At 28.3% G+C, this 14,127-nt stretch overlaps 1 protein-coding gene across 2 annotated transcripts; it reads right to left on the bottom strand.

Moving 5' to 3' along the window:
• Positions 1-551: 551 nt before the first annotated feature.
• On the bottom strand, positions 552-11,570 carry LOC145745852 (F-BAR domain only protein 2-like). 2 transcript variants are annotated; one of them, XM_082564025.1, is made up of 25 exons: positions 11,376-11,570; positions 10,885-10,976; positions 10,620-10,694; positions 10,358-10,499; positions 9,803-9,958; positions 9,337-9,441; positions 8,974-9,072; positions 8,282-8,378; positions 7,589-7,814; positions 7,480-7,525; positions 7,358-7,402; positions 7,169-7,273; positions 6,510-6,587; positions 6,188-6,206; positions 5,061-5,807; positions 4,511-4,562; positions 3,871-4,061; positions 3,573-3,692; positions 3,304-3,496; positions 2,793-2,948; positions 2,314-2,437; positions 2,101-2,195; positions 1,904-2,005; positions 1,458-1,681; positions 552-1,347 (listed from the first exon to the last, which is right to left on the bottom strand). In XM_082564025.1, exons 1-25 carry the CDS (start codon positions 11,466-11,468, stop codon positions 1,322-1,324), a joined length of 3,408 nt encoding a protein of 1,135 aa, XP_082420151.1. In that variant the 5' UTR covers positions 11,469-11,570; the 3' UTR covers positions 552-1,321. The 2 variants fall into 2 exon arrangements, with proteins under 2 accessions (XP_082420151.1, XP_082420152.1); XM_082564026.1 differs by lacking the exon at positions 5,061-5,807.
• Positions 11,571-14,127: the final 2,557 nt, after the last annotated feature.

Raw genomic sequence — 14,127 nt, 5'->3', positions numbered from 1 at the left:
AATTCTGTTATTGTATTACAACACTACATAGTCCGATAGTCTAAAGCGCAAAGTAGGGTAACCAGAGTTCGCTTGAAATGATATGAAATTTGCTTGAAATGATATGAAGTTCGTTGCGCTACTTCACTTGTAACCGCTTTCTGTGCATAATCACGTAACCTGCCATAGTGTAACCGAGTTCAACAAAAATATTTCGAAATCCTAATTTTTGACAAAAAAAATCAAAAACAGGCCCGGCCAAGTGAATTCTTATAATTTCTTACTAAAATCATATAATTTAATTAGAGCAAATCGACTAAAATTTCAGAATGGTGTCATGAATGCTTCTTTTGATCTAAAATTAGCAAAAAAACCAAAGAGCGAATTCAAGTACTAAATCCATACAAAATGCCTCAAAACCTCAACATTTTTAAAGTGGTTTATTTTAAAACCCTTTGCCCTTTATATATCCTAAATTATTTTTTATTACAATAATAATATAATCAAATTTAAAAAATACACATAGAATATAAAATGTAACAATTATATAGATTTTTTTTGATTGTATAAAGTTGAATTGAGTTATTCTATACAATTAGAAACTTGATATATACCACTACTTAACTAGTGCTATTAACTCGCACAATAAAAAATATATATTTACAGATCGACGACAAAAACATTAATTCTTTATAAAATGGGACGGAATTAAATTTTGGGTTTCCATTACTGCTTTATAATTGGCTGTTAACATTTAATGTGGGTAATATGATAATGATTGCTTTTTGGGTGACTAAAATAGCAAAAAATTTTAACAGGGATTTTTTTTTAGGTTTTATAAAAAATTCATTTAAATTTCTTTACCAAAAAAAAATTATATTTATAAATATAAATGTCAAAGAATTAAAGGGCAGTATATTAGGAAATGGTTAATTTATAAACTTATGCATAACTTGATACAAGTAATTAAATGTCTGGTCAATTTGGAATGGTATTGCACAAAATAAAATGCTGGCTCAGCAAAATACGCAAAAACATTACAAGTCAAATTAATAAATAACAATTAACTGTAATAATAGGTAGAAATTAAAATGATCTTAAAATAAAAGCTTTCGTTAAAATCACTTATTTTTGTTTATATAAGAATAAAGGTGGTTTTATTTTAAAAATAATGATTGTGATATTTTTGTTTTATATGAATTACATGACATAAGATTTTAAAATCAATATTTCGTTTGCTTTTCCGGCAGGTCGTTAATAAAACCACATCAACAACTTATCATAAGAGCTTTTTTATTGCAACTATATTATCTTGTAATGTATATTCAACATAATATTTTGACTAAGTTGCATCTGCCAGATATTTACCTGCAGCAACAAAAAATCGGTTAATTTTCTTTGAAAATTATAAAAACCAAATTTTTTTTTAAATTTTTATTTTTTTATTTTTTGCATAAAAAATATAGAATATCACTTACCTGATACTAGCCTTTTTTTGACCAATGACAATCTGTAACCTTGACCGGTCAGTTCAAAGTCACTACCAGTCAGTAAAGAACCCTCAGAAAGAAATTGAACTGCTAGAGCACAACTCTTGCTGGGCCCATTGGACAAAGTTAACTTACTCTTAAGTAAACCATTAGTGTTAGTTAAACTAATGGGAGAAGCTAATTTCCATGACAAACGATTTTGGGAAGCAATCCTAAAAAAATATTCATAATATTGTAATTTTAAATATTGTTGTGGATATTGTTGTCCTTTCGATATTGCCCTACAAAAGTGCTACAGTTTGGAAGCAATGGAGATCAAACTTACAATCTAATATATTCAAACCAAGTGTTTTAACCACTACATCATTTCAGTAGGTCTAAACTTGACATAGAATGTAAATATTTTATTCTAGGAAGTAATAAAATAAGCTTACCAGTTAGCGGAAGGGTCGGAGTTAGCTTCTTTTACACCCCCACTTACAGGAACAAGAAAACTCACATTTTTTATAGGAGATTTAAAAGATTTTGAGTTGTAACTAAACAAAGAAATAAAATAATACTTTTTTACCAATTCCATAAAATTTTAAATTAGATTTAACTGTAAGAATTGATATTGTTGTAATTTACTTACCTGTATTCTACATTAATATCTGTTGTATCTGTCGCACATGTCCAACTACTTGAGATATGTAAAGGAATTAAGGAATGGCCATTTTGTGTAGACAACTGTAAAAAATAGAAAAAAAATAAAAGAATTATTCAAGTATAACATTTGATTAAATTTAAGAATGGTAAAATTGATTTTAAATATATTTTTAATAAAACAGTAACATTTAAATATTACCTGATAAGTTAAAACAGAGACATTACAATAAGGAAGGGAAGGGTTAGAATCAAATTGTTTTTTAATTAAAGAAACAAGGGCTGGCATATCAAACCAGAAAGCTTTATCCACTCCAGATGAATCTCTAAAAAAATATAATTTTTTAATTAAATGCAAATCTATCTATTTGAAATCTAAAAAAAAAAAAATTTAACAATTTTTTTTGCTACTGGCTGGCAGTAGTACCCACACACAACATCCCATTTTAAAATATTTTTAAATGCCTTTAAATGGAATTAAACCACAAGTCTTTGGTTTACAAAAAATGCTAAATACCTTAACAAGTGTACTATTACATTAAGAATAAAAGGAAAAATTTAAACATCATTTAAATAATACTTTTTTATATAATATGTTTCATACTATCATAGAATAAAATATATAAAGATAAAGGTACTTAAAAATTTTAACTGGTACAAAAAACAGTGAAATTGACTTACAGAAAAACTAAATTTGATCTCGGATTAAAGTCAATTTGAGGGGAAGCCCCTTTTACAACAAAACTAAGAGTAGGGGGGTTGGGATTACTCGTGAAAGCTCGAATTATTCCAGCTGGAAATGAAATTTGGACATCCCCACTTATTTTTACCATACACCTAAAAAAGATTTTTATAAAACAATATTGATTTTTATATTTGGAAAATAAAGGTGTAGTTATTCAATAAAATAAAAATAGAAAAGTATTGATTTGTATGTATATTAATGCTTTTTTTAAATGCTCGAGCACTACAAATGGCAGTTTTTTAAATTTTGTAGGCCTATAAATTGGACATAATAATTTCCACTACGCTTTATTTTTATAAAGATTGGCAGAAAGTATTGTGTTTACATTATTTAAACAAACCCAAAAAATAAAGGTGCTTAAAAAAATAATTTCAAAAAATGTTGTAAAATGTAACATGAAAAAATTGAAATCTAAAATTTTTAAACAATTTTTTTTTTAAATCTTACTGATTTTCTTCTGTTCCTTTAATATAAGCATTTAATGTCTCTGTGAAAGCAACGGCGATAGGGATAGGGTCGTCTCTCAATAAAGTTAAAGGACTTGGACCTCTTGACGCACTGAAACTATCCATGGGAGTTCCCCCAAGTGAGGAAAGAGAGGACCAACTCTCCGACGAAGCCAGTGGAGCGTTACTCGGACCTTAAAATAAAAAAATGTAGAATTTTTAAAAAAGTTAAATTTTGAATTTTTTTTTTTTAAGTTGCTTTAAGCTTACTTTGTTTTTCTTCTGGAGTCTTGATGTTAAGATTGGATGGTCTTAATGAAGGAGAATTAATTTGGTTTGGAGTTGAGACTGTCACTGCAGGTTTACTTGAGGATAAAGTGCTTTGATCAGCTGACAAATGAAATAGAAATTTTAAAAAACAAAAACAATTTTTAATCAAAGATTTTTAAAAATCCGAAATTTTTTTTTTAATTGTTATATTATTATATAAACAAATTTATGGTATTAGTTTAAAAATTTTAAGATTATAAAAATTTTTAAAAAGTTAAAAAATTATAAAAAAACTTACAGGCTGTTGTGAATAAATTGTTTAAGGAGATATCTGAAGATTGAGGGGTAAGTTTAGGGGTTGTGGTGGTGGGTTTACTGGAAAACAAATCATTAAAATCGGCAAACTTGTTCTCTGTTGTTGTTTTAGGTTTGTTGGAAGCAGAATTTTGACCAAATAGATCTAACAGTTCATCACCAGCAGAACTTTCACTAAAAATTAAAAAAATTATTATGTATAAAACTAGTCAAGAGCCTGTCCTACGATCAGGAATTTAATTTCTGCAATGTGATTGCAACTCTTATCTAATATTTGCCCATGATGATTTAACCGAGCACCACAAACAGCAGTTTTATTTATTTTGTAGGCCTATAAATTGGACATAAGTTACAGAACATATAGATTGTTATCTAGTTGGATAATTAAGCTGTTAATTAGTTTTTGGGCTTAGCAGGCAATATTACCCTTCATAGCAGCTTACTGAAGGGCACTATGGCATAGCAGTGGAAATCAAACCCATAAGCTTACAAGTTTCGTATTTAAAAAAAAAAGGATTTATGTTTTTGGGTTGACAAACGAAATACTGTTAACTAAAGAATGTGAAAGAAGGAATCAAACTTAGGACCCTATTAAAAATGTTAAAATTGAAATAAAAACTCACGAAATAGTTGTAGCAGGTGAATCTCGATGTCTTCGTGCACGTGCTTCACCAGCTAAAAATAAAACATAATTTTTACATCAAAATTTTAAAAAACTCCACTGTTAGGAATAACTTAATTAAATCCAAAAATATATATTGTAATAAGATTTTTAAAACCATGCAAAAAATAACAAAACTAAATTTTAACTGAATTTTTTTTCACACAAAAATCACAAAGAGTAATCAAAGAAATTTTTTTAAACGAAATAATAAAAAAGGCACAAAAATTTAAGGAAACCCAAACCAATAAAAAATGAAAAAAAAATTCTTATACACTAAAACTAAATATAATTATATCAACACAGTTCATAAAAAAATTTAAAAAAAAAACAATTTTTTTCAAGCAGAAAAAATAATAATTTTCAAACAAAAATTGAACACTCAAACAATAAATTATAATCTTTTAAAAAAAACATTTTCCAAAAAAAATTTAAACTTTAACAAAAACACGAAAAAAAAATTGTTCAAACGCGACATGCTTTTTTTCCAAGCATTTCACAATAATTCTCACTCGATTTTGTCTCAAATTTTGCCCAGTTATCTCGCGACGACTTGGCGTTATTTTCATCAATCTCAGTGATGTCATCGAGACTCGAGGTTTTATTTTGAAACAAGGGGGAAGAAACTAGCTCACGAAGAGTAATCTTTGGCACTGCGATCGGTAAAATCTTCTGCCTTCGAAGCGAAGACTTTGCAGTTATCATAGATGGAGATTTGATCTTCGGTGATCCTGAAAGATCCCTTAGGTCATCCAGAGATCTGTTGGACCTAGTTTCTTCGGAGGAGGAGTCATAACTTAGTGTGGATGACTTGTTGTCATAAGAACGGGATTCGATTTTATCGAGGCTCTCCACACTCACACCACTGCTGATATCACCTTTATTTCCATTCTCAGTAAAAGCGACAAACATCGTCGAAAAACGAAGATGACTCGGCGATTGTTTAACTGATGACAATTGAGATTTGTTCTGCCTTCTAGGAAGTGATAACTTTCTCGGAGCAGGCACTGGGGGAGCTGCAACAACATCGGGAGCTACATCTCTCTTTTTTGGTGAAATTACATTTCTGATTAAGTTTTCTTTTGTCTCTGGCTTATTTTCGACAGTTTTGTTAATCGTTTCAATGTTCAAACTTTCGCTTGATGAGTATATTGCAGCAGGTCGTTGTCTAACTTCAGAAATTGATCCACTGGGGGCTCTAAGCTGAGGGGAGGACTCCCTTGTTGAATTAAATGATGGGGTTCTAGCCCTGTCCCTGTCTATATTTAGTATTTGAAAATAAAATCCACAAAAAAGTGAAAGTTAGCCGAAAAATTCGAAATTGAAAAAAAAGAAAATTTTAGAATAATATATTTTTATACTTTCTTAAATTTTAATTTAACTACATAAGAATACTTATACACATAAACAATAGGGAAATTCCAAGTATAAATGTCTAATTTGCATATTTAAGAAAATGCCAACAATGATACAAAGATTGTAATGTTAGACTAAAAAACCACCACACCATATATACAATTTACAAAGTTTAACAAACTCTATTAGTAAAACAAGCTGTCAATTGTTAAGTCAATACACCATATTCAATATATAAAAAATTGTTTGGCATTTTTAAAAATAGGAACTTTGTAAAACTTACGTGATACTCTTTTTCCACCCTTAAAAAACAATAAAAAAAATTTAAAATTAAAATTTCATGTAAATTTATTTACAAATAATTAAGTTATGAACTTTTACCGATATGACATAAAAATTTTTATTACACAGCACATCCATTTTTTTGGTAAAAATGAATTTATAAAACAATAAAATGTTATATTCAATAATGATTTAAACAATTTACATATAAACATTTACACTCTTTCTTACCACATTTTCATAAATGTAGATTTTCCTCTAGCAGCAGAAAAATATAATTAAGTTTAAAATAAAGTTTAAAAATTATAAAAATTTGAACTTACCAATGGTGTAGGGGAACTGAGAGTTAGATTTTTTGTGATCTCGTTTAATGCATTTAAATCATTGTTAACAGCTGGCACCTAAAAAATAAAATGAATAAAAAATTTAAGATTTTATAGTATCTAAAAAAAAATTCGATTTTTTAATAAATAATTTCCGTAATTTTCTGACATACAGTTTAAAACTGTTTTAATTTTGTTAAATTTTCAGTTAATAAAAATTTATGTATTTATTTTGATGCCATTAATATTTAATTTGTGACCATATTGTCTTATCTGTTTATTTTTGATTAATGATTTGCCTAAAATAAATATTAAAAATTCCAGACTTAAAATAGTAAACATAAAATTTAATGCATTAAAAAACAAAATATTGGATTTTGATATTCCATGTAAAAAAAAGTATTATATTACAAGCTTATGCATTATTTATTTCTAATAAAAATGTAACATAGCTTATTAATATACATAAGATAAAACTATAAAAATGGTATATACTAAAAAATAGGTTCAAACTAAAGTTATTTTTTTAACCAAAATAATAACAAAAAAATAAAGCAAAAAAAATATCTAGACACAATAATTTTAAAGTATTTTTTTATCAGAAACATTTTTTAAACTAAAAAGGTAAAATGAAATTAAATAAGGTAATTTTCACTTACATGATCCTTTGGGTTAATTTTGACATGAATTTTTCTGGCAGAAATGTCGTCAGAATCAGAGTCAGAATCATTACTGGAATCAAACCCCCAACTACTTTTCGAACCCTGAAATAAAAAAAAAAAAATTTTAAATTTAAAAATTTTTTTAATTAAAAAAACGTTTTTTTCGAATATGAATTTTGATCTTACTTTTGGTGTTTCAGGTCGTATTGTAAACCCTTCCTCATCAACATTCTAAACAAAATGTTATTAAAATATTACTATTAAGTACAAAGGGCTTATTGTAAAAAGCTGTTTAGAAATGAACTTACAATATTTTTGTCTTTGTCTAGGCTGGTGTCTTTTTCAGGTGACTCACTAAAAAATAAATAAAAAAAAATTTGTAAAAATTCTGAAAAATTTTGTAATATTAAAACTTACATTGATTCTGTGTCTTTTTCTTTTGCAGGCCCATGAGTCGGAGTTTCTTTCTGAGTTTTTCTTCCCTTTTTCCTCCGAAACGGAAGATTGATCGGTCTTCTGCTCGCCTTGGTCGCAGGCGGAGGAGCTTGGATGTTGTTGTCCTCGGTTACAGCTCCGTTTGTGCTCACAGTGTCTATGGAAACAAGCATCGCGCCAACATCACATTCTTCAAAAATGATTGGAGCTAAAAAAAATTTCATAGATATCATAAAAAAGTTTCCATACAAATCGAGAAAAAATTTCATATAAATTATCAAAAACAATTAAGTTAAATATTAAATTATTATTTAAGCAAGTTTCATATTTTTTATATTTGTAAACCATTTCTTTGTTTTCAACTATAACATTGAATTGTGCATTATTACTACCAGTATATGAATAATTTATTTTGTTTTTGTCAGGTGAATTTTTATTACATTTCAGAAAAAGTTAAGACAATTAAAAAATTGCAGGTTTGAAATTGGAAATTTAGAAATACAATCAAATTTTTTTACTTTAGCAATTTTTTGAATGTTTTTTTTTTAATTTTTTGAATAGGCCTTCACATTTTATTTTAAAACTTAAACCTTTTTAAAACTAAAACAAGAAATTTAAAGTTAACTCTAAGATTAGATCGTAAAGTTAAAACATTTTAATTTATAATTAATTTACCAGGTTTTTCCGTTCCCGTTCCTTTACTTTCACTGAAATGTTTAATCAATGAATTGATGGTACTCTCATCTACTTGCCTTTTAAACTCCTGATGAACCTAAAAAACATGCCTTTTTATTTGTATATCATTGATGTGAGAAGGCCACACTTACAGCTTAATCAAAAGGCCAACCATTTATTATTTTTAACACAGTATGAACTACTATTCAACCACTTAAATGTAGATAAAAATGTCAGTTGAAAAAGTAGTTTATGAATTAAACAATTTAATAATAATATCACAAGGGTTAGATTCCCACTGATATAACATCAAAGTTATCAAAAGTCTATATCTATCCATCTATATATATATTGGACGATTTAAGTTCAATTTATGTAAGTTCAATTTATAGGCTACAAAATAAATAAAACTGATGTTTGTGACGCATAGGTAAATTATTGCAAGCAAACATTAGTTGCGACCATTTAATAACAAATAAAATGCCACTGAACAGCCATCGACTAGTTATACCAATGTCCAGATGGTCAGTAAATAAGAAAGGTAAATAACAAAAATCAATATTCCCAATAACAAGTAGAATAAGTATTTTGACCAAAACACAATACAGAATATTTAAATTTGTATTACACTAAACCTGGCTATAGTAAAATCTTTGTTAAATTAATAGTAATCAATAATTCTATATACCAACCTGTCCAATTAAAACGTTTGCGTTTTCAAATGAAAGAATATAAGAATCAAGAACAGATTTCATATGTTTTAAATGGGCTTCTTCTATATCTTGGAATCGCTTTAAAAATTAAAATATAATTAAGTTAAAAATAAAAAAAATTATACAATAATTAAAAATATAAGATTAAAAAAAAATAAGTGCTAATTTTTTTTTATATATAAATTTAAATTATCCATTAAAAATTTTTTTAAAACACATTTTCTCCTAAGTGTTAAGTATTATAACTTACAAAAAATCAATAAATAAATATTAACATTCAATCTTATTAGATGTATTACTTACATGACTCACTGCTATTTAAACAATAAAACAAAATATTACCTTAGCACTTTCCGTCATTTTATGATCGAAATCATTTCTTACGGTCGAATATTTTTCAACTAAATGTTTGTATTCCTCACCAGCCTTTTTAGCTTTAGTTTCAGCCTGTTGTTAAAAAAAATTAAATAAATTAAATGATAAAATAAAATCGGGTGATTGATTAAAGTTTCTAGTATTTAAATACATACAAAAATAATGATAACTGTTATAATTTATACATAACATAGTTTTGTACAATAATATGTATATATGTCCATTTTTATTTAAAATTAAAAACTGCTGTTTGTGGTGTGCATGGGTAAGTTACCAAAAGCAAATATTTACTGCAACCATATGTTATCAGTTAAAAATATAGCCTGTAGGGTGGACAGTTGATTAGTTTTAAAAAAATATCATTTAGTTTTTGCAAAAAAAAAGTATATATATAATATTAATAGTCGCTTAAAATCAAATTATTTTTTTTTACTTTCTCTATTTCTTTTGGTATCGGGGTTGCACTGTTTTTCATTTTTTCATGTTCCATACATGAGTTGTGATACTTCTCTTTGCTTTTATTTACAGCAGCTTTGGTGCTATGTATCATCGCAAGAGCATTAACTGTTCCACTAAGTTCATCTTTAACCTAAAGAAAAATTCAAAATTAAAGAAAAAAATTACAAAATTTTAATTACTAATTAAAATTTGAATTCTTAGCTATAGTGTATTGCACATTACTGATTAGTGTTAAGAACAAAAAATCAATACAATAGTTGGTCTCAAGAGATGTAAAGTTTAATGAAAAAACCTGTAAGGTTTTTCCTAACATTCTTGTACACATAAAAATGTCAATGCACAAATCTTAAATTAAAATACAAAATCTCAATTAAAAGATAAATTATATGTAAAACTTGACACTATATTAGTTGAATTAGAAATTTTGTTAATTTTAGGTAAAATATGTTCGGTAATATATAGCAGATTTATTTTATACAAAAAATCAATGTTACAATACCAAATGTTAATTAAACAACAAAGAGCCCACCTGCTTATGCTTTCCCTTTTGTTCTTCAACATATTTACTAAGATCTTTAATAATTTCATGAAGTTTGTGATATATATCGGTATGACAACTCGACAATTTTTCTGCTGTTACTTTAAGAACATCGAACAGTGGATAAAACGTCCTAAAAATCATAATTGCATTTTTTTCAAAAAAAGAAAAAATAATGGGTTTAAACTATAAATAATTTCCTTTTTATAATTATAACATATTCATTGAAACAAAAATTGAAAGATATTATTACCCAACTGTGCTTGAGCTTGCTGCTTGCCTTGCTAGCTTAGTTAAATGTTTGGAATGAATATCTTGTATGTTAGCACTAAAAAAAACAACAAATGAACTAAACAAAATAAATATTAAAAGCCACTATTTATGACCACTGCAAGCAGATTTAGTGGACCTTTTTTTACAGTTTTACTTGATAATTTATTACCAACATATTGCCAACACCTTAAAAAGCTCTCAGTACCATTTGTTTAGAAAGTATAAACTAATATTAACTAAATTACCTATCACGGATAAAGTCTTGTAAGAATTTAACTGAAACTTGACCATGTTTCATGTTGTGATAAAGGACATCGAATCCATTATGTTTTTCACCCTAAAATTAAACAACAACGTTTGATGAATAAATGAATAATAATTCTATTTTTGTTAGTTATATGTTAATAGTTATAAATTATTCCCATACAGATTATTTTTTCTTTTTTATATTTTAGCTTTTAATATTGCTTTGTAGAAAAACTAAATTGTTGTTTATTATAGCAATAAATATGCCAATCTTCTAAAAATAGTTAATCATAGCTTTTAGGGACTGATATTACTCATTCAATAAATAAAAATTTCATAGAATTTTTAAACAAATATAGAGAATAAGTAAAAATTATCCAAATGAATGTCTTTAATTTTCCTTTTAATAGGTTAAAAAAGGTAATAAAAAAAAACACTTTTTTAAAAACTTTTTTAAAAAAAGCAGACTTTTATATATACAAAAACTTACCCAAAAATGCTTTGCAAAAAGATTGTTATCCACCATCGTTGGTGCCACTGTTGTTCCAAACGAAACGCCGCTGTTTAATAAATCATCTACCATCTTTGTGAAAGTTTTTGTATCGAATGTATTCCAAAATTTTTTAACTTATTTTTTTTAAAGACAAATCTTATATAGAAGGTCCATTTATAATATTACAAAACCTGATCTAAAAAATATAATTTTTTTGTTATATTTTAAAGAAGTTATGTTTGATGTTAAGCATGTTTAAGTTTGAAGTTAGCTGTCAGTATGTTTTAAAATTGAATAAAAACAGATTTCTTTGTAGTATTGTAGGGATTTTGTAGATGTTAACCAAAAATATCTATACCACAGTCAGATGGGCTGACTGGAAGTTTGTATCCACTTTCTTTTTATATTTTTTTCTTTGTTTCTGTCAGCTTGTGCTTTAACTATTTAGCATATAATAAAACTGATAGTATTTTGTTTTATTATTTAACCTTTAAATATTGACGTTTTATTAATTGATCTACAATAAAAAACTAAGAAATTTTTAGTTTATTTTATATATTTATATGTAATTTTTTCAGTTAGCCGATTTTAGCTGACAGAGTACATTTTATTTTCCTTAAATATAAAAATTTAAATAAATTGACTTATTAACGAAACTATTAACTCGCTAGAAAAACAAATTAAACTAAGTAAATCTCCATTTAGAGACTTATATAATACTCAAATTTTATAAAATTTAAAGAATGCGAAATTAGTTTATGCAAGCTTGCAATTCCCTTTCATTTTAGTTAATGTCTATTTTTTTTACAGATAACTAAACTACAGGGGTTATAACTTTTTTTGTCGGTTGTCGGGTTGTCAGGTTGTCAGGTCTAAGTTGTCGGGTTGTCAGGTCTAGGTTGTCGGGTTGTCGGGTCTAGGTTGTCAGGTCTAAGTTGTCGGGTTGTCAGGTCTAGGTTGTCGGGTTGTCGGGTCTAGGTTGTCAGGTCTAAGTTGTCGGGTTGTCAGGTCTAGGTTGTCGGCTTGTCAGGTCTAGGTTGTCACGTCTAGGTTGTCGGGATGTCAGTCTAGGTTGTGAGGTCTAGGTTTTTTTTGTATGTAACTTCATCCTCGCCGTGGGAAAGTCGAATGCGCGTCTTAAACATAGAGTAACATCAGTTACCCCAACCCAGTCTCGAGTTGCCTATGCTAGTTTGGGATATTATAGATTATAATTGCCCAGTAATTCACTGCTGCATAAGTGCCGGCTCAGCAGGAGTTCACAATTTTAAGCAGGAGTTCACACCGCCTTACTCAAGGGCTACAGCATAAGATCACTGGGAATTAAACCCTGCACCTTGTGTATGGTAGAAGAGTGTCCTGACCACTACACCACGCTGCCGGTTGTCACATCTAGGTTGTCGGGTTGTCAGGTCTAGGTTGTCGGGTTGTTAGGTCTAAGTTGTCCTTGTCGGGTTGTCAGGTCTCGGTTGTCGGGATGTATATTGAGTTAAAAATAAATACATATTTTTATAATTCATATTTTTTGGGTGGAATTTTATTTTTCTTTGTTTTTATTTTATATAATCCTTTAAGGGTAGATATATGGTTAATGTGTATAAATATATATTTAAAAAAAATTAAAGAGCCATTTATGAGTTTATTTGACGACAATATACAACAATCAATACAAATATAAGTGGTCAGTCAATTTACCCCATTGGCAACTTAACACCAGACAACTCAACGAACACCTCAACCCGTAGACATTTCAACCCAAGGATAACTGACCATGTAGACACATAACTTGTGTGTTAATGGGTTATCTGAATGGGTGAGGGTTGGGGTTAGGGTTTAATTCATGCAAAATTTTTGTTTAATTTTATATCCGTTTGATTTCATTCGATCTATTGAGTTGTCCATGGGTTAAGTTGTCGGCTTTTGGGTTGTCTGGTGTTGGGTTGTTGTAATGTTTAACATCTTTTTGTTTGATATTTGGTTATAAAGCAAACATTTTATATTCTATAATAGTAAACAATTTTGCCTACAAATAACCCAAAAATTATACAAGTTTTTTTGTTATGTGACCTTTTTTCAATAGCATTAATAATTGATAGATGCATTTTTGCATAAAATCTGATAGTAGAGTGTTAAACCACTCAACAACCTATTGACCAAAATCAAACAACCTAGATAGCTAACAACCTGACCAAATATTTATATAATTCATGCATGCACCATATAACATATTACCTAAACTTGACTACCTTGGTCTAACAACTCAGCAACCTAGACCTGACAACCTGGGTATGACAACCCGACAACTTAAAACCTGACAACCTAGACCTGACGACCCGACAACCTAGACCTGACGACCCCACAACCTAGACCTGACGACCCGACAACCTAGACCTGACAACCCGACAACTTAGACCTGACAACCTAGACCTGACAACCCGACAACCTAGACCCGACAACCCGACAACCTAGACCTGACAACCCGACAACCCGACAACTTAGACCTGACAACCTAGACCCGACAACCCGACAACCGACAACCGCCAAAAAATAGTTATAACCCCTCCTCTAACTAAACCCCAATATTACAATATTGGCGCAGTCAGGCGATAAGTATACACATTTTTCTGACGTCACTGGGGCACGAAGAAAATCATTTTGGTATTTACCGAAAAGTAATTACTTTTGTGAAAAATAAAATTGCACAAAATGCAAAATTTTTATCTTTATTTTGACGCCAAAAAGTGATTGA

Source organism: Corella eumyota, chromosome 3 (assembly GCF_963082875.1).
Source record: "Corella eumyota chromosome 3, kaCorEumy4.1, whole genome shotgun sequence".
Taxonomy (NCBI): Eukaryota; Metazoa; Chordata; class Ascidiacea; order Phlebobranchia; family Corellidae; genus Corella; species Corella eumyota.
This window is presented reverse-complemented; position numbering and strand designations above follow the sequence as displayed.